Source organism: Pelobates fuscus, chromosome 1 (genome assembly GCF_036172605.1).
Source record: "Pelobates fuscus isolate aPelFus1 chromosome 1, aPelFus1.pri, whole genome shotgun sequence".
Lineage (NCBI taxonomy): Eukaryota > Metazoa > Chordata > Amphibia > Anura > Pelobatidae > Pelobates > Pelobates fuscus.
Window position 1 is genome coordinate 436,037,529 of NC_086317.1, and position 20,928 is coordinate 436,058,456.

Below are 20,928 nucleotides of genomic sequence, written 5' to 3' on the forward strand. Positions count from 1 at the left end.
TTTTGGTTTTAAAAGCACGCTATAGAGACACCAGATAAGATTGGCAATGTGCACTGGAACAGTTCTGCAGAGCACACACTGTAGGCCTGAGACACCCGCTTGAAGACAAGTAACTGCTATTCAATCTATAACAGTGAAAAACAAATTTTGGTTTTAAAAGCACGCTATAGAGACACCAAATATGATTGGCAACTGTCAAAGCACGCTGGAACAGGTCTACAGAGCACACGCTGAAGTAGGCCTGACACCCAGACGCTTGCAGACAACTAACTGATCTTCTATTACAGTGAAAAAAAATGATTTCTTTAAAATCTAAAGCTTAAGCTATTGTTAAAACAGATATGAGTGGTGGCACTGACTGTGCAAATGGGCAAGGCATCCAACCTGACACAGAAGCTGGCAGGCAGGCAACTGCTCTTCTATTACAGTGAAAACAAATTATTTATTTTAAATGTAAAGCTTAACCAATTGTTAAAACAGATATGAGTGGTGGCACTGGGCAAGCAGGCACAGTATCCAATGTGAACCTCACACAGAAGCTGGCAGGCAGGCAACTGCTCTTCTATTACAGTGGAAACAAAATTTTGGTTGTAAAAGCACGCTATAGAGACACAAGATATGAGTGGCAACTGTCAAAGCACGCTGGCACAGGTCTGCAGAGCACACGCTGAAGTAGGCCTGAAACACAGACGCTTGCAGACAACTAACTGCTCTTCTATTACAGTGAAAAAAAAATATTTATTTTAAATCTAAAGCTTAACAAATTGTTAAAACAGATATGAGTGGTGGCACTGGGCAAGTAGGCACAGTATCCAATGTGAACCTCACACAGAAGCTGGCAGGCAGGCAACTGCCCTTCTATTACAGTGGAAACAAAATTTTGGTTGTAAAAGCACGCTATAAAGACACAAGATATGAGTGGCAACTGTCAAAGCACGCTGGCAGGGTTGTGCAGGGCACACGCTGAAGGAAGGCCTGACAGAGCCGCTTGAAGGACACTGACTGTCTGCTATTAGCTTACACTGGAAACCTTTTTTCTTTGTAAAAGCACGCTAAAGAGACACCAGATATGATTGGCAACTGTCAAAGCACGCTGGCACAGGTCTGCAGAGCACACGCTGAAGTAGGCCTGACACCCAGACGCTTGCAGACAACTAACTGCTCTTCTATTACAGTGAAAAAAAAATATTTATTTTAAATCTAAAGCTTAACAAATTGTTAAAACAGATATGAGTGGTGGCACTGGGCTAGTGGGCACAGTATCCAATGTGAACCTCACACAGAAGCTGGCAGGCAGGCAACTGCTCTTCTATTACAGTGGAAACAAAATTTTGGTTGTAAAAGCACGCTATAGAGACACAAGATATGAGTGGCAACTGTCAAAGCACGCTGGCAGGGTTGTGCAGGGCACACGCTGAAGGAAGGCCTGACAGAGCCGCTTGAAGGACACTGACTGTCTGCTATTAGCTTACACTGGAAACCTTTTTTCTTTGTAAAAGCACGCTAAAGAGACACCAGATATGATTGGCAACTGTCAAAGCACGCTGGCACAGGTCTGCAGAGCACATGCTGAAGTAGGCCTGACACCCAGACCTTGCAGACAACTAACTGATCTTCTATTACAGTGAAAAAAAATGATTTCTTTAAAATCTAAAGCTTAACCAATTGTTAAAACAGATATGAGTGGTGGCACTGGGCAAGTAGGCACAGTATCCAATGTGAACCTCACACAGAAGCTGGCAGGCAGGCAACTGCTCTTCTATTACAGTGGAAACAAAATTTTGGTTGTAAAAGCACGCTATAGAGACACCAGATATGATTGGCAACTGTCAAAGCACGCTGGCACAGGTCTGCAGAGCACACGCTGAAGTAGGCCTGACACCCAGACGCTTGCAGACAACTAACTGATCTTCTATTACAGTGAAAAAAAAATGATTTCTTTAAAATCTAAAGCTTAAGCTATTGTTAAAACAGATATGAGTGGTGGCACTGACTGTGCAAATGGGCAAGGCATCCAACCTGACACAGAAGCTGGCAGGCAGGTAACTGCTCTTCTATTACAGTGAAAAAAAATTATTTATTTTAAATCTAAAGCTTAACCAATTGTTAAAACAGATATGAGTGGTGGCACTGGGCTAGTGGGCACAGTATCCAATGTGAACCTCACACAGAAGCTGGCAGGCAGGCAACTGCTCTTCTATTACAGTGGAAACAAAATTTTGGTTGTAAAAGCACGCTATAGAGACACCAGATATGATTGGCAACTGTCAAAGCACGCTGGCACAGGTCTGCAGAGCACACGCTGAAGTAGGCCTGACACCCAGACGCTTGCAGACAACTAACTGATCTTCTATTACAGTGAAAAAAAATGATTTCTTTAAAATCTAAAGCTTAAGCTATTGTTAAAACAGATATGAGTGGTGGCACTGACTGTGCAAATGGGCAAGGCATCCAACCTGACACAGAAGCTGGCAGGCAGGCAACTGCTCTTCTATTACAGTGAAAAAAAAATATTTATTTTAAATCTAAAGCTTAACCAATTGTTAAAACAGATATGAGTGGTGGCACTGGGCTAGTGGGCACAGTATCCAATGTGAACCTCACACAGAAGCTGTCAGGCAGGCAACTGCTCTTCTATTACAGTGAAAAAAAAATATTTATTTTAAATGTAAAGCTTAACCTATTGTTAAAACAGATATGAGTGGTGGCACTGGGCAAATAGGCACAGTATCCAATGTGAACCTCACACAGAAGCTGGCAGGCAGGCACCTGCAATTACATTACACAAGAAAAAAAAAAAAAAAGCAGCCTGATGTTATAGCCCTAAAAAGGTCTTTTTGGGGTGCTGTCCTTACAGCAGAGATCAGATGAGTCCTTCAGGATTGTAGTGGACACTGAATACCCTAGCCTAGCTATCAATTTCACTATCTAATCAGCAGCAGCTAAACTTTCCCTCCTCTCACTAAGCATGCATCTTCCGAATGAATCAAAAATGGATGCTGGGAGGGAGGTTGGAGGGTGTGGAAGGGAGGGAGTGCTGCTGATTGGCTGGAATGTGTCTGCTGACCGAGAGGCACAGGGTCAAAGTTTGCCCAATGATGACGAATAGGGGGCGGATCGAACTGCGCATGTGTCCGCCCGCCGCGGCGAACGCGAACACGCTAATTTCGCCGGGAACTGTTCGCCGGCGGACAGTTCGGTACATCACTAATGATGTAATTTCCCCTGGCTGGAGAGGGATGTAGGTCTGAGAGAGCAGGCTAAAGGGAGGAAACGGGTGTCATTAGAGTGAACATGACCACATTGGTTGTCTGGTGCCAGCATGCTGTGTGTGCTCATGTCAGATGCCTAATAAGCACAGAATTCACATGAGTGCCAATGAAGTGGTCTGAGGAAGAGCTACACCTTCGGCACAGAGTTGCAACTCTGTATGTAGGGCTGGATTTACAATCCTTTCTGCCCCAAGACCAGTTTCCTCATTGCACCACTATATATATGGTGCTCCTATCACAACTGGGACTAATATATATATATATATATATATATATATATATATATACACACACACAAAAGTTTGGGGTATTTGATAGGATGTGTTAATGCAATCAGTTTGGATTATGATTGAATGAAGAATGTAACTAGAGGGTGTTGGATGATAAGTGCTGGGAGAGGGTGTGTATGTTTGCGTGGAGCCTGCTTGTAGTGTTGTGTTTTTAGGGGGGGAGGCTGCTGGTAGTGTTGTATATTTGTGGGCATGTTGCTTCTGGGGTTGCCTGTGTGGAAGTGGCTGCTTGATGTGCTGCTTTTGTGAGGATAGGCTAGTTGTGGTGTTGCTTGTTTCTTGAGATGCTGTTTGTGGGATTGTGTACATGTGTGGGTGCTGCTAATGTGGCTGCGGGTGTGGAATGATGCTTGTAGGGTTGCATGTGTTGGAGGGAGGCTGTTGTGGGGTTGTGTGTGTTGATTGGTCTGTTTGTGATTAAGTATGAGTGGGTGCATATAAATAGAGGCTGATTGTAGATAGGGGCTTAGCGTGAGTTGTTAAGCATAGGTCTGTATGATGTGTTTAGAGGGGTAGGGGCAGTAGATGTGTGCTTGGGTAGAAAAAGAGCAAAACATAAAAAAAAAACTAAACTAGCCCAAGGTAAGCCTGGGGGGATTTGGGGGGGGGGGGAGGGGGTGGGGGATCCTGATACCTGGTGGTCCAGTGGGAGATGCTGATGTCTGCACCCCCTGTGGTTGCAAACAGCTCATTCTGGCCGTCACTGTAAAGATGTATCAGAGCATTCCTGTGGTAAACCACGGCAACACTCTGATGCAATATAAGTATCAGGGCCGGTGAGGGATACCCAGTAGGACCTCTACTCCAACTTAGATGATCTCCTTCATTGGTTTGGCCATACTTCAGGAGAATGGGCTGACCGGTGAGGGAGATATTTGATTTCCCTACTGGCAGTGCCGCCACAAGGCTGTGTCTGTATGTGCAGAACCACTTGAAACCACTTTAAGCTTAAATAAAATATAAGATATTTGCCTACAATATCCACTTCTCAGTTCCCCCCAATTACTAGTTCACTTAATATATGCCATCCCTGCTCAAAGTGCTAGAGGAGCGTCTGGCCTGGTTGTAGAGAAGAGCAAATAGGAGAAGAGGGGCTTGGATGACCTCCTTGTGTAGTTTGTTAAATTGGGGGAAGGAGGGCAGTGTATTAATTTTTAGACATGTGCAATAAGCTTTGTTCCGAATGTCAGTTTCGGACAAATTTCGGGCAGTTCGGACATTCGGATACATCCGAATGTCCGAATAGCTGAATTGCCGGATTGCCGAAGTGCCGAATTGACGAAGTCCTGAAGTTCCGAAGGTTCGATTTTCCGAAGTGCCGAAGTTCCGAAGCACAGTATTGCCGATGTACTAATATACCCACCCAGTGGAAGAATAAAGAATGTTACACTGTATACAAGTTTAAATAAAAAGTATACAAACATAGCCAGGATTGAGCTGTAAGCATTTGCAACAATCAAGTAACACACATTCATATAAAATGTAAGTTACTTAGCCTGTCAATGGAATGACAAGAATGAATAAGTAGATAACTTCCTAATTCCCATGGTATTAAGGGGCTATCTACTAAAAGGCTGAAAGACCTAAATTGGTCTTTCAGACAAATTTACTAATACTAAGTAAAGATTACTTAGTATTAGTAAATTATGCCCCTACTCGCTATACTGCGGGTAGGGGCATGTCTAGTAAACAGTTAGCAGTCTACAAAAAAAATACCCCCACCCCTGAACCGTGGGTGGGGCCCTAAAGAAGAAGGGGGAGGGGACTATTGTCCTCCCCCCGACCCCCACCCCTGAGCGACGGATGGAGGCCCTAAAGAAGAATAGAAGGGGGGGACCTATTGTCCTCCCCCCTGGCCCCCACCCATGAGCGGCAAGTGGGGGCCCAAAAGAAGAATAATGGGGACCTATTTTCTTCCCCCCAGCCCCCACTCCTGAGCGGTGGGGGCCCTAAATTAGAATAAGGGGGGACCTATTGTCCTACCCCCTGGCCCCCACCCCTGAGCGGTGGGTGGGGGCCCTAAATATCAATAAGGGGGGACCTATTGTCCTCCCCCCCGGTTCCCACCCCTGAGCGGTGGGTGGGGTCCTAAATAAAAATGTAACCCCCCCAGGTTACTAGGGGTCCCCAAACCCCTAGTCACCCCCCTACCCCAAAAAAATAACCCCTACCTACCGCCATCACCCTAAAAATAGTGAGGGGGGACCAATAACTAGATACCTGTAAAAAAAAAAAACTCACCATTTGATATCCTCTTTCTTCTAAAATCTTCTTTTTTCAGCCCCCAAAAAGGCCAAATAAAAATCCACAGGCTGCTCACTGTTTAATAGACATGCCCCTACTCGCGTTATAGCGAGTAGGGGCAAAATTTACTTATACAAAGTAATTTGTACTTAGTATTAGTAAATGTGGCTGAAAGACCAATTTAGGTCTTTGAGCCTTTTGGTAGATAACTCCCTAATACCGTGGGAATAAGGGAGTTATCTACTAAGCGGCTTCAAGAGAAGTCCCGAAGTCCCGAAATTCTGAAATGCCGAAGTTACGAAGTTGCCCAAGTGCCGAAGTTCTGAAGTGTCGAAGTGCCGAAGTTCCGAATTGCCCAAGTCCCGAATTTCGGAATACCGAACCGAACTGAAAATTTTCCCCATGCACATCCCTATTCATTTTAGAGAGGGAGGGGGCAGTGTATTAATTTGAGGGTGGGGGCAGTATATTAATTTTGAGGAAGGAGAGGGCCAGTGTATTAATTTGGGGGAGGGAGTGGGCCAGTGTATTAAATTCGAAAAGGGAGTGGGGTAGTGTATGAGAGTGGTGGGAGGGGGGGCAGTGTGTTAAGTTGAGGGGAGGGCAATGTATTAATTTGGGGGAAGGAGGGTGGCAGTGTATTAGAGTGGTAGAAGGGAAAAAGTGTACTAAATTTGGGGTGGGAGGGAGCAGAGTATTAAATTGGGGGGAGGGAGGGCAGCGTATTAAATTAGAGTGGAGGAAGGGGCAGTGTATTAAATAAGAGTGGAGGGAGTGGGCATTGTATTGGATTTGTGGGCAGTGTATTAGAATGGAGGGAATGGCAGTATATTAGATTGGGTCTGCATGGAGGAGCTAAACGCTCCCCATGGAGATGCTGATTGGTGGCGTAGCTTTTTGCTACACATGTACAATAGCCTCCCAATGCTTTCCTATGGGAAAGCATTGGATTGGCTGAGATCATCAAGATCATCAACCCTACGAGCATGAGGACGTCCAGTGTCAGTTTGGCAACTTTTTTTATACTGTCTATGAAAACTGAAGTTTTGGGTTTTTTTCGGTCCACATGAACTTAAACCTTGTTTATTTGGCCCGTGTTAGCCTTTGAGTTTGACGTAGTAAAAACCAAAGAAAAACAAGTTACCTGCGCTCTCTCCTTAATCCCTATGTATTTATGTATTTTTAAAACAAATGGAGGTTTTTTAGTTACCTCCACTGGCCATGAAAGGATGAGCCCACCTGCCAACGTCAAGGCAGACTCCCCTAGGTGGGTCCTAACTCTAACCATTCCCCTTGCTTCCTTGAGCCTCTGGTAAAAATCTCTACTGAGACAGAAAGGGGAATTTTTTATATACAAACTGCTCACACATATGCTCTCAGACACATACATACACACATATACATTCCAGACACACATGGATACACAAAAATACCCAGATGCGAACTGTCAGACAGACATAACCACACAAGGTTATTCACTGCCAGCCAGGGTCGTATTAGCCGTGAGGCAAACAAGGCATTTGCCTTGGGCGGCATTTTCCAGGGGGCGGCAAAAAAAGCCGGCCCCAAACGCCCAGGGCAAATGTCTTGTTAGCCTTGCAGCTAACAGACATGCCGGCGGTCGGGCGGCGCTGGTGGGCGGCCGGCGAGGGAGCACTTCCCCTGAGCTGTCTGCTCAGCTCCCTCGCCAGCCGCAGAGTGAGGCTGGGAGGCGGAGCCGGAATATGACGTCATATTCCGGCTCCCAGCCTTACTCTGAGGCGCGCGAGGGAGCTGAGAAGACAGCTCAGGGGAAGTGCTCCCTCGCCGCCCGCCCGCCCGCCCGCCAGGCAGTGCCGCCCGATCGCCCAGCAGCCACTGGACTGGGGGGGGGGGAGGGGTGTTAAATTAAGAGAAGGCTCTTTGCACAGACTGAAGGGAATAATTAGCCTACACTGCGATATATAATACAAATATCTCATGTTAGCATTATGCCCACACAGACATTTTATTCTAGATGCATTTTGAGGATCTGTATTGCTAAAACATCAGCTGGTTCCTTGTAAATAATTAGAATGTGGTTAATTTCACTGTTTCCACGCATGCATATTTTAGTCATGCCTACTGTATTTGGCAATAGATCTATATTAACATTTCAAAAGCAGTACTTGCGTAACAAGGGATTAATGTGTTAAAAATAAATAAAAAATAAATTTGTTAAAAAAAAAAAAAAAAAAAATGTGTTAAAAATAAATTTTTATGGGTGAGTGTGTGTTTGTGTCTGTTAGTGTGTGTGTCTGTTAGTGTGTGTCTGTGTCTGTTAGTGTGTGTGTCTGTGTCTGTTAGTGTGTGTGTCTGTTAGTGTGTGTGTGTGTCTGTTAGTGTGTGTGTGTCTGTGTGTCTGACTGTGTGTGTCTGTTAGTGTGTGTGTTTGCCTGTGAGTGTGTGTGTATGTTAGTGAGTGTGTGTGTCTGCTAGTTTGTGTCTGCTAGTGAGTGAGTGTGTGTCTGTTAGTGAGTGTGTTTGTCTGTTACCGAGTGTGAGTGTGTCTGTTAGTGTGTGTGTGTTTCTGTTAGCTAGTGTATGCGTATCTGTCAGTGAATGTGTGTGTGTGTATTTAGAATGCGGGGCGGGGGCAAAGGTTGGGTGGGGGTGGCGCGGGCGGGGGGAAGGGGGGGCGCCTGAGTTTTGTCCTGCCTAGGGCAGCACAAAACCAGGATACACCACTGCTGCCAGCTCATATTAAAAGCAGGCAGTGAGAGAGCACTGTCCTCTGAGCTCTTTTTGCTCGACTACGTTGCCGTGATGCCAGAGCCGGAATATGACGTCACCAAGGCTTCGGCATCACTAAGTGGTGCGTGAGAGAGCTGAGCAGGAATATTACAGCTCCTTCGTGCCTCTATTGAGTGTCCGTTCACCCACCCAGCAGCCCAAGAGCCAGTCCAGCACCCCAGAGAAAGAATCCACTCCACCTCTCCTAAAGGTAAGCTGTGAGTTTGTGAGACAATGTGTGAGAGTCTGTCAGTAGCAGGGTGAAAGTAAGTGAGTGTGTGTGTCTGTTAGGGTGTGTGTGTGTCTGTAAGTGAGTGTGTGTATCTGTCAGCGTGTCTGTCAGTGAGTATGTGTGTCTGTCAGTGTATGTCTGTGAGTTTGTGTCTCTGTCAGTGAATGTTTGTGTCTGCCAGTGTATGTCTGTGAGTGAGTTTGTCTGTTAGTGTGTGAGTCTGCCAGTGAATGAGTGTGAGTCCATTAGTGGGTGTCTGTCAGGGAGTGCGTGTGTCTGTCAGTGTGTGCCTGAGTGATTGTGTGTGTCTGTCAGTGTGTCAAATCAGTGAGGATGTGAGGATGTGTATGTCCGTGTATGTATGTCAGTGTATTGTATCTGATAGTGCTTGCCTGTCACTGAGTGGGTGTGTCCGTATGTGTCTGTCTGTCAAAGTGCGTGTTGGTCTTAAACAGGAAGAAGTGTGTCCTTGACAGGAAGGGGTTGGCCAAATTCAGATTTGGCAGGTGCCAGAGTTTTGTCATGCTTAAGGCAACACAAATCCAAAAAACACACTAGTCCATGTTTCCCATGAGAGGACAGACATATAAAAGGAGCAAACATTTTAATTAGAATCCAACAATATGTAGAAAGGGAAGAGCCATTTAAAAAAACTGCATGGCACTGAAAAGTCATAAACCTTTGACTTTGCTTTCAATAGAAGAAAATAAAGTTTAATAATAAAACTAATTCAATCAAGACCTAAATTACTAGACTTGTGCATCTAGTTTCAAACTGATCACAATTCGTCTGAATTTTGGGCAAAGGTGATTCAATCAAATTTGGCAAGCCCGAATTTCTATTTAGCCAAATCACGAAACAAATTAAACGGGCAATGGATGAGCTGTGTTATTTGTTTCATGATTCAGATTTCTGTTCTTAGTGCAAAAATAAATAAGTAAATAAATAAATAAGATGATTGATGGTTATGGGCCAGACACTAAATGTTGATTTTATTCAAAGAACTAGTTTTCATTTTGGCTATATCTACTAAACAGTGATTTTTATTAGTTTTGTATTTTGGGCAGTGGAGTGTCCCTTTAAGGCCAGAGTTGCTGAGTGGAAAGCAAAGCTGACTTAGAGAATTTGTCCACTTCCAGTTCGTATATTGACCCTAAATTTGAGGGTCACTGTAAATTACCGTGAATATTTAGTTTAGCGTTTGTACTGGAGTCCACTCCGGCAACTTTCATTAACCAGTGAGAGTATGTATTCTGTGTACAGATGTTCAATGATTGGTTGAAAGCGTTCAGCAGACTCTTTCAGCCAATGATTGAAGAGCTGGAACTGCATCCACTTTCTGCAGCATTGTAGGTTAAATACTCTTATTTGCTATTAACGATAAAATAAGATTAAATATGCTATTACTTTATACTGTGTGTCTCTACACATTAATTCTAGATACTTTATATAAAATTATAGAGGGAGCGGGATAGGATAGAAAGGTGGGTTTGTTTGGTGACATAAACTTACTTGTCCTTGGTCTAAAAATTGTCAGGAGACCCCTGGCTAACAGACTGTTTCACATGATTCATACCATTCGATTAATAAAATATATTTTAATGTATGTTTGTAATGTATACAATATATGACTGAGTGGTTGTGTGGTGTATAATGTACTGTAACAACAAACCACGAGCAGGTTTCCTATCGCACAGATCAAATTGAATCCTGTAGTCAATTTCTGCCAGTAAGTCTATTTACTTCTTCTCTTGCGAATTCATGTCTCACATCAAAGTTCGGAATGATCCCATTATCAGGGAAAATAACAGCACACAAGCAGTGTGACCGCTTAACGATATTTACCAAACAGAGCAGTTTGGATTTAACAAGCAATTAAGTAGCCGTAGGAAGTCTCTTTATTATGACCATACAATGGTTCTTTAAAAATCATCTGACCCACAGACTGAAATCCTTGAACAGATTAACTCAGGAGCTTATTTGATATGTCATCTCCCGCAGACTGTGAGTCCCATGTGATCTTATGAACTCTATTTTGAAGTTTTACCTTGAAAACATGACTTTTAAAGGACACAGCTGTAAATGTATACCCAAGACTACTCTTTTTGCATTGACCCAAGATGATGCTCTAGGTACCTAACATGTAATCATGTCCTCACATAATGGCACCTGCGAACTCTACATGGACTCTCGGCAACATAGAACCATGAAGCAATCAAGGTAAAGCTCTTATAACTCTGTACAATTCAGGTGTCATTTAGAAACACCAGCTGGGGACTGGGGTTGTGGTTCTGGTGTCTAAAGTTTGTCCTTGCAGGCCTTCTAATGTAAACATTGCCTTTTCAGATTAAAAGCAGTGTTTACATTGATGCCTGCTCAGATGGCCACTCGAGTGGTTTCCTGTGTCAGTGCTGCACAGTGTGCAGCACTGACGTTCAGCATCTCCACGCTCTGCATGGGGCATTGAACATTCCCCTTAGAGATGCATTGATTCAATATATTTCCAGAGGTAATGCTGATTGGTGCAGGGCAGTGCTTTGCCATGCATGTGCAAAAGCATCTTCCTGTGGAAAAGCATTGTATTGGCAGATATCATCAAAATTGATGAGCTGCTCCACCTTATAGCAAAAAATTGGCTCTTGCCAAAGAACGCCTCTATGCAGGAAGTGATGAGGCATATCTCCCTGACAGGCAAATTTGAAACAAACATGACCCAAGTACCAACTGGTAATAGTTGGAGACACGAGATATGGGAAAATTGGGCCTTGAAACACCCAAATTGAGTCCTCACTGTAGATATTTCCCCCACCAACCCTTCTAACCCGACCTGCCAAATACCAAATGGTTAACTATGCACACAAACTGGATACAACCGAACTGCACCACAGTTCTATGACACCACAACCAACATTTCACGATCTTACTCTTAGTGGAACCCCTAGGCTGGAAACCTCAACCTCACCTTTTCCCCCTTATCACCTTTAATCTGGAAGTGACTTACACAACTGTGCCAGAGGTTTCCCCTTAACACAGAGATCATCACGGTACTATCGAACAGCAGTATGTTCCAAGATAACGATGCTAGACCCAGCAGGTACTGGGGAAAGCTGGCTTAGCACAGGGAATGACATGGACATAATTTGACCATTCTCAGATGGCTAGCGGGAAAAACGCCTCTCTCAAAAGGCAATAGGCATACCGCTTATTGTCCAGGTGCCTGATACCAAATACCAGATTTACATTACTGATGCCATGACAGAAGGTCATGAGGTTGTCCAGAGCTGCCAAACACCTCTACACACATATGTAAATGTTATGCTTACCATGCCTTGTTATGTGTTGACGTTGGTACCGAATGTAACATAACAGTGTATAACTCTGACTGGATGTCGTCACGCTTTCTCAAACTTAACCTCTCTAAAACTGAACTCCTTGTCTTTCCTCCTCCTAATACTGATCCTCCTCTCTCACTCTCCGTTCAAGTCAGTGATATCCACATAAGTCCATCCCTACAAGCGCGCTGTCTTGGCGTCATACTTGACTCTGGTCTCACCTTTGAGTCTCACATCCAGTTTGTTGCCAAGTCCTGTAGGTTCCAACTCAAAAACATAGCCCGCATCCGCCCCTTTCTTACGCAAGATGCTACCAAGGAGCTTGTCCATGCTCTAGTAATTTCCCGCATGGATTACTGTAACCCTCTCCTGATTGGTCTCCCCAAAAGCCGTACTGCCCCACTACAGTCTGTAATGAATGCTGCAGCTAGACTGATTTTCCTATCCAGTCGGTCCTCTCACACCTCGCCCCTCTGCCAGTCCTTACATTGGCTCCCTGTATCCTATAGGAGTCAATTCAAAGTGCTAACCCATACATTTAAAGCACTGAACAATTCCAGCCCCTCTTATATCTCTTCACTGATCCAGAGGTATGCCCCTCCTCGTACCCTCCGCTCTGCCCGCAACCACCTCCTGACCGCTGCTCGCACCCGTACGGCCAACTCACGCTTGCAGGACCTCTCACGGGCGGCACCTCTCCTATGGAATAACTTGCCTACTGCTTTCAGACTCTCCCCTAGTCTTCAATCATTTAAGAAGGGCCTTAAAACCCATCTCTTCAGGAAAGCGTATGGCCTCCCAGAGTAATCTCTCCCTTACATACCTGTCTCTTGTTCTCCTATGGGATAGTGCTTTGCTCTCTCCTCCAGCTCTGCTTCACTCCTACTTGATATTTCCTATCCTAATGTTTCTAATACTCCACCTCCTATAGACTGTAAGCTCATTTGAGCAGGGTCCTCTTCAACCTATTATTCCTGTAAGTTTTCTTGTAATTGTCTTATTTATTGTTACATCCCCCCCTCTCAAAATATTGTAAAGCGCTACGGAATCTGTTGGCGCTATATAAATGGCAATAATAATAATAATAATAATAATAATAATAATAACAATGTAGAACATAAACACCGTAAGGTCATCAACTTGCTAATGTTATTAGCTATGTGTAACATTGAATGTTGTCCCCTTCCCCTTTTTCTTTTCTGTACACCTTATAACTTTGTTTCCGACAAAATAAAAATTGTCAAATTGAAAAAATAATAATAATAATTGATGAGTTGAGGTCAGGTGGGCCAAACATTGGAAAAAAAATTAAGTAAAATCACCTTCTCAGAGTGATCTCCAAAATCAACACAGATTCACCTAAATGGATAATAATAATAATTATTATTATCTACACATAACCAATGTATTCCGTAGCACTTTAGAATTATAGAAAGGGAAAGAGGTGAGGAATTTACAAGGATTTGAAGAAGTCAGATATATATGGTTGGGTGCCTAACTGCCTTTCCCAGAGACAGTTATTGGTAAGGAGGTCTGATCAGGATTCACATCTGTATTTCCTGGTTCTAAAGCAGTGGATTAGCTCCAGATAACAGAGCAAAAAGAAGATAAACTATATATTTAGTTGCTTTAGGGGCCTTTATATACTTAAATGTCTCCCACTAGCTTGCCTCCCACCAGATTGCTTCCCACCAGCTTGATAAACTAACGTGAGACTAAATCCGCAATCTGACCATCTGTACCACCTCCCTGATGTAACTGGCTGCTCTTGGGATCACTTCTCCAAGCAAGGCAACCCCCCTCTATAATGCCAATAGAGCACAACAACATCAGAGCGGAGGTACATCTGTCTCACCAATCTAAAATTGTGAGAGGTGCTTGCTGGAGTGATATCACAATAAATACAGCGGTAGGAACCGTTTATATTTGCTAGTATTTTAGCTAGTGCCAAATGCAGATGATGTTTATGCTGTATAATGTATTCCTAAAATATATGAGCCATGACAGGTACACTCTAAATCCCAACATGTCCAGCTTGCAGAAAATAAATAGAAGGTACTGTATATGTTAGTGGATCATCAGATAATTGCTATAAATGTATATTTTTTGGCAAATCATTTTGCAGCAATTATCTGATGATCCATTAGTCTGCTGTCAGTAGACAGAGGATTGTTTTGTATTTTTATTAAAAAAAGTTTTGTTGTCATACTGAGTTTATGAGAGAACTAATTTTGTTACAAATAACTGCATTAAATCTGTCTATTTTCTGCGACACATCCTGTTTATTGATTAACAATTGATATGGAATGACAATAATTGATAGCGAGCAGGCAGTCAGATGACAATGTCTCATCCGTGTGTGTTTCTGGACATGTTAGAGATTGTTTGAAGAACATGCCTGAGTAGGACTTTGCGCATGCTCATTCCACTGTTACAACTAATGTGTGATGTAAACGCGGGAAGCTGAGCTGGGAGAATGGAATGAGAATTTGGAAGAAGAAAGTTGCTAAGCTATGTTTATGAATGGCATAAAACAGATTATGGATATGAGATGAATATATGCAAATGGTGTAAATATTATGAGTTGGGTGTAAGTAGGTTTGCCATATCCAACGTGTTTCCCAAGATACAATATAACATCTACAATCATGTTGATGAAGTGCTGCCCTGCTGTTTCTACGATTTCAAATTAATTAATGCCTTGGTTTCCTGCCTATAGAATTGACTCCTAAGTATCAAAGAGTAAGACTTTTCATGTGCTGCCCATCTCTATGTATAGTTGATATGTGTCCAGGAATGCAGGATGGATGTAACACCCGAAAGAGACTCACTCCAGACAGGAGAGCAGGTCTGAGTGTGAAAAATAGTCATTTTCCATTTTAAAACTGTACAAAAGGAACACTTCAAGCACCATCACCACTGCAGCACTCGAGCTGCACCTCCCAGGGTAAGTAGGGAAACAATTTGTGAATAGTTTGGTTTGACAACTTACTTGGGGTCTACCTGGCACTAGGCACCTGCTTCATGAGAGCCAGAAGCTCAATGCATGGCTTTTGTCGTTGACTAAGAGCATTCAGCTAAACCTCGCCAATGAGCTAATGGAACTAATGGAAGCTCTGTGCTGAAACCAGTGTCTAGCAAACCAAAGGTAAGTTGTCAGATGGTTCTACTACTTACCCTGGGAGGGAGCCATTGTACTCCTTCCACCAGCACATTGAAGTGGTTATGGTTGAAGTGTTTCTTTAATACCTTTACTTCTACATGTTTAAATCGACTTTGTTTTTTTACATTTATGTTTCTATAGGATGATGGTAAGCTGGTCAATGAATAGGGCTCGGTGTGTAATTGGGTTAAGGGTGGAGTGTGTTAATTGGTCGGAACCCAACAAATCAGGAGATGGGTTTACAAAGCTAGGAGTGGAGTCAAGGTAGTCTAGCACCTTGCTATCTTAAAACATCACCGTCTGTTCATATCCATATGTTGGAATGGGCACGTTTGGTAACTCTTGGGGGTTTGGCTCTGTGCCACTCCGAATATTTGATCCAATCTACAATTCTTGGATACACATTGGCTGAAACTGACACCTCCATGATATGATGCCATCTGTACATTTATAATTGCCCGTATGTGTAATACTCATCAAGACTTCAATGAGGGCCTGTCACCACAATAGCTGGCCTCTTATTTCGGAATATACACTCCCAAAATGTGCTAATATTTAGGAACATGCCTAAAATATTGCAAGTTAAGGCGTACTATATAATAATACCATAAAAATATTTTTATATTCTAATATATCTGATTAATATTTCAATAAGGCATAAACATGAGAACAAAGAAGTGAATTACTATTGTACGTATTCCTAGAGCAACAATTCAAGGTTCTAGCTATTCACCCTTATAGTGAATAAACCTAACACCTTTTTTTGTAGAATATAATTTCACATTTAGCACACTTGTAATAAAGTAACTATACATATATAGGGAAAAGATCACTGTGGCAGGCGGTATGTATTTGAATGCATTAGTATAACACATCCAGTCATATATGATATTAATCCAAGCAGTATGATATCCTATCATGCAAGATATTAACCCTATGAGCATAGTAACAAAAGAGGGAATTGCCCCCAAGCTTTAGATGTTCCTTTGGAGGTGACCACAGGAATATATACATTTGAGGAAATTTTGGATAGTAATGTCACGTTAATTTAACCAGCCGATGAATCCGCTCACAGTGCCCATCCCAGAGTGCCTACAAAGATGCAGTGTATGTGTAAAGTGGATGCAGAGTGTGTGTGTAGTGAATGCAGTGTGTTTGTGTATTGGATGCAGTGTATGTGTTTATGTAGAGGATGCATTGTGTGTAACGTGGATATGATTTGTGTATAGTGGAGTGCTTGCATGTAGTGGATGCAGAGTGTGTGTGTGTAGTGGGTGAGGTATGTGTAGGTATTGGATGAGGTATATATTGGATGCAGTTTGTTTGTGTAGTGGATGCAGAGTGTGTGTGTGTAGCGGATGAGGTATGTGTGTGTAGTGGGTGAGGTATGTATGTGTAGTGGATGCAGTGTGTGTGTAGTGAATGAGGGATGTATTGGATGCTGTGTGTTTGTGTAGTGGATGCAGACTGCGTGAGTATATATGTGGGGTAGGACAGGGGCTGCATCTGTCGGAAAAGGTTTTTGGGCCCAGCCATCATATTCTTCAGCTTCCGGCAGCTCCTCTCTCCAACTCTTGTAAGTCTGGTTGGTGTGTCGTGCGGAGCGTTTCCATGGTAACTCGGCTGGGCTCCCTCTTCACTATAAAAGCTGCCGAGGGTTCGTAGAGGCAGTGCTGGAACTAATGTAAAGAGGGCCCTGTTTTTTGGGGGCCAGCTCCAGCACCAGCGTGGTGAAACTATAGATACCCATCTGTCATACAAGTCCCACAATGCTTTGCCAGTTGGAGGTCTATAATGTAGCCATCTTTGCAGGGTTGTACTTAGCACTAAGCAGTGTTTGAGTGATTGAATATAAGCATGTTTTTGTTTGGAGTATGTGTGTGTGAATGTTGTCTTTTGAATGCAGGCATGCATTTGTGTGTACACTGCCCCACACACTGATACACATACACTAACACACATACATATACACAGACACACACACCAATATGCATGCAAATACACAGACACACAGATATACACACTGACACACAGATACACACACTGTTACATACACAGAGATACACACAGTGGCACATACATGTTGCTTGGCACACAGATACACATACACACCCACATACACACTTACACACAGATACACACACTGACACACAGATACACACACTGTTACATACACACAGATACACACAGTGGTACATACACGTTGCCTGACACATAGATACACATACACACCCACACAGATACACACACTGACATATACACACACTTTCATACACACACACACACTGACATATACACACACACTGACACACACATAAACGTCATAATTGTTATATTTGCATCCATCCTCCTGAGAGAATACCTTTTGGCTAGATGTCACTTCCTCTCTGCCTGACAATATTAAAGTGGCCAGTCATGCAATTAAAGTGCCCCAGCGCCTGACCAGGCCCCTGTTCATCAGTACCCATCTGGAGGCCCTAAATTAATGGACCACCCGATGGATCACCCCAGTGAGCGGGCCCCGGTGTTTTTGCACCAGCAGTAGTTCCACCACCACTGTAATATGTGCACTAAACATAGAAAAGGTGGGGCTGGGAGCCTGGAGCCCCCCAGAACCGCTAGGTCCAAAACAACTGTCATGGTTGTCACCCTCTGATGGCCGCCCTGAAGATAGATGATTTTAAATAACCTTGTAAAATTTCAAACCGTATTTTTATGTGTCCTTAATCTGTATTTTGTATAACTATATTAGCAGGCAGGCTCTGGAATCTGACTCTCACAATGCCCAGACATTAGGAAGGCTGGCTAAGCATGGTGGGAGTGGTAAGTGGGAGCTGCTGGGTTCCCAGAGCTTGCTGTGTCCCCAGTGACAAGGGACCCGTGAGCTCTCACACATTATTTTACACCCTGAGTGTTCACATCAAAAGCCCTGCGCTCTGAGGAAGGTGCATTGTCAGGGATCTGTCCCCACCATGGAATTGTTAAGAGGACAATAGCAGTCTGTGTCCGTCTTGTTGGCACCAGGTTTGTACAATACAGGAAACAGCATTTCCTCTCTGCCCTGGAAATTAACTTGGATCGTGCTTTTCCCGTTTTATTACTTATCCACACCGGGAAAGCAGGATTTAAAGACCTTCAGAAGTGCCTATTGCATGCAGCCCCATGGGGCAGTAAAATGAGTAATTAGCACGCACTATAAATAAATAGATCTGTGGTGGGTTAGGTGGGGCCAGCTAGGAGCTATATATGTGTGTTTATTAGCTATTGTCTTACAGGGCACTGGGATTACTAGAGAGGGCATGCATAGGAAGATATGGCATGGATGGGGTTCCTGCTATGGGGAGGGGGCTCTGATTAACCCTCAGTGACATTCCCAGTGGAGATGGTGTGTGGTGTGGCTGATGGTTCTCTGAGTATTCACTATATAGAACTAACTATATCCCTAATATCTTGTATGATTGATATCATTCCATGTTACACTATGATATCTCTATCAGTATGCACTATATAGAACATTAATCCCTAATATCTTGTATGATTGATATAATTCCATGTTACACTATGATATCTCTATCAGTATTCACTATATAGAACATTAATCCCTAATATCTTGTATGATTGATATCATTCCATGTTACACTATGATATCTCTATCAGTATGCACTATATAGAACATTAATCCCTAATATCTTGTATGATTGATATAATTCCATGTTACACTATGATATCTCTATCAGTATTCACTATATAGAACATTAATCCCTAATATCTTGTATGATTGATATCATTCCATGTTACACTATGATATCTCTGTCAGTATTCACTATATAGAACATTAATCCCTAATATCTTGTATGATTGATATAATTCCATGTTACACTATGATATCTCTATCAGTATTCACTATATAGAGCATTAATCCCGTCAGTGTACTTGGCCATGGATTGACCGTATTACAGGCACGTTGAGTGCGCTATAAATAGCTTTTCTATGTAATTTCAGGGTAAAACGTACAACTTCCATTTTTCGTTTTAATTCTTTTTTTGGATGCGGTTGATAAACTATTTGGAGTCACGTGACTAATGTTGCACAGTGCCTGTGAGGTCCACACTCGGTCAGAACGCTGGTCACACACTGCACGTAGTGACTGCCGACTCGCCTAATGTATCCCAGACTCACTGCTACTACAGAGATACTGTATCAATTTAAACGGTATTCTCCGATCTCCACACCTGCATTAGTCACCTGCAATCAAACCTAAAAGTTTAACCCACTGGGTGCCAGATTGAGAGAAGTTAACCCTTGAAGTGTCAGAAAGGAGTTGTCCTTCAAGGGTAAAACACTGTAAAAGCTGTTTTTTGTGTGTGTGTATTTGTCTTTGTTAATGAAACAACTCATGCATAACTTATTAATGACTAAGAGTGGCTTAGCTCAGAGGTCTGTGTGTGGGACATGATCTTAATCCAATTGCAGCCACATATAGTGTCAGTGAATGATAAGTGATAGGAGGCCACCTTTGACTGTTTTATAATTGGGAAGGGGGGTGTGACGTGCCCAGGGGGGCGGACCTGGGATGCTGTTAGACTGGAGGAAGGTTATATCAGGGGTGTGAGAATTTGGCTGTGCATAATGAATGGATCTATCCCAGGGATTTGAGGATACTCCTTCTTCCCCACTGTGCTCCTCACAAGACACTGCTGTGTAGCCGTCCATCTGGTCACTGTGCTGGAGGCTGGGAAAGGGACAGGACCTACTTACTATGAGCTGCTGACTGGTGCTGTGTGCTACAGGATAAACTTTATCATCAGTAACTGAGGCTGTGGACCAGAGCAGACAGAGCATCTCACCGCCAGCACTGAGCATTGCATTGCACTGGGAACTTTTTGGACACATTTAGGATGTTAAGCTGTGTAACTGTGGCAATGCTACTGCTGCTCTTTGGATGCTTAATTCTAACAGGTAAGGGGCTGTCAGCGTGTTTCTAAAAGTGCCAAGTACACCAATGGAGCTGGTTACAGTATACTGCAATCTCAAAAAGTATTAACTGTATTTCCAGCACAATTTTGATAATGTTCTAGTGCCTCCTCATACTTATTTAAACTAAAAATGCAAGTTGTTAGATATAGATAACTTTCACTTGGTTTATGTTTATCAATCTACCTATGTATAGTTATTTAGTTATTTGTAGTGTAGGTTTCAACCATATTCTGCTGTTACATGATTAGATCTCAAAAAGTAAAGTCATCTAAAGGTCAATTATAAATAGGCAATACGTGGCAGCCCATGGACTGCTACTCCCATCACGCATAAGTTTCAGCATGATGAGAATCGAAGTCTGCGTTAACTGACGTGCACACTCATGCAATGGGACTATGCAGAATGGGCTTTAACGTATTATATCAAGAATGTATGTAGTTACAGGTATGCTAAGGTTAGACAGTTAGATGCTATGGAAGGATTTCAATGGAAGCTAATATGGATGTATAATTATTAATCCATGAGACATTGTAACAATGATAGTGTTTTTCATGAATAAGCACTGAATCCAGAATCATCATTCTAACACTGGATCTGATTCTTCTTATAATTGTACTTTTGTGATATTGCCACAGAATTGCATTTTATTTTATTTTTTACATAAACC

At 42.9% G+C, this 20,928-nt stretch overlaps 1 protein-coding gene across 1 annotated transcript in view; it reads left to right on the top strand.

The window, feature by feature from the left end:
• Positions 1-19,935: 19,935 nt before the first annotated feature.
• FLT1 (fms related receptor tyrosine kinase 1) overlaps positions 19,936-20,928 on the top strand; it is a 57,335-nt gene continuing 56,342 nt past the window's right edge. Inside the window, exon 1 of the mRNA XM_063444878.1 lies at positions 19,936-20,243. Within this exon, the coding sequence (XP_063300948.1) occupies positions 20,183-20,243 (61 nt within the window). The 5' untranslated portion in view covers positions 19,936-20,182. The remainder of the gene's footprint in view (positions 20,244-20,928) is intronic.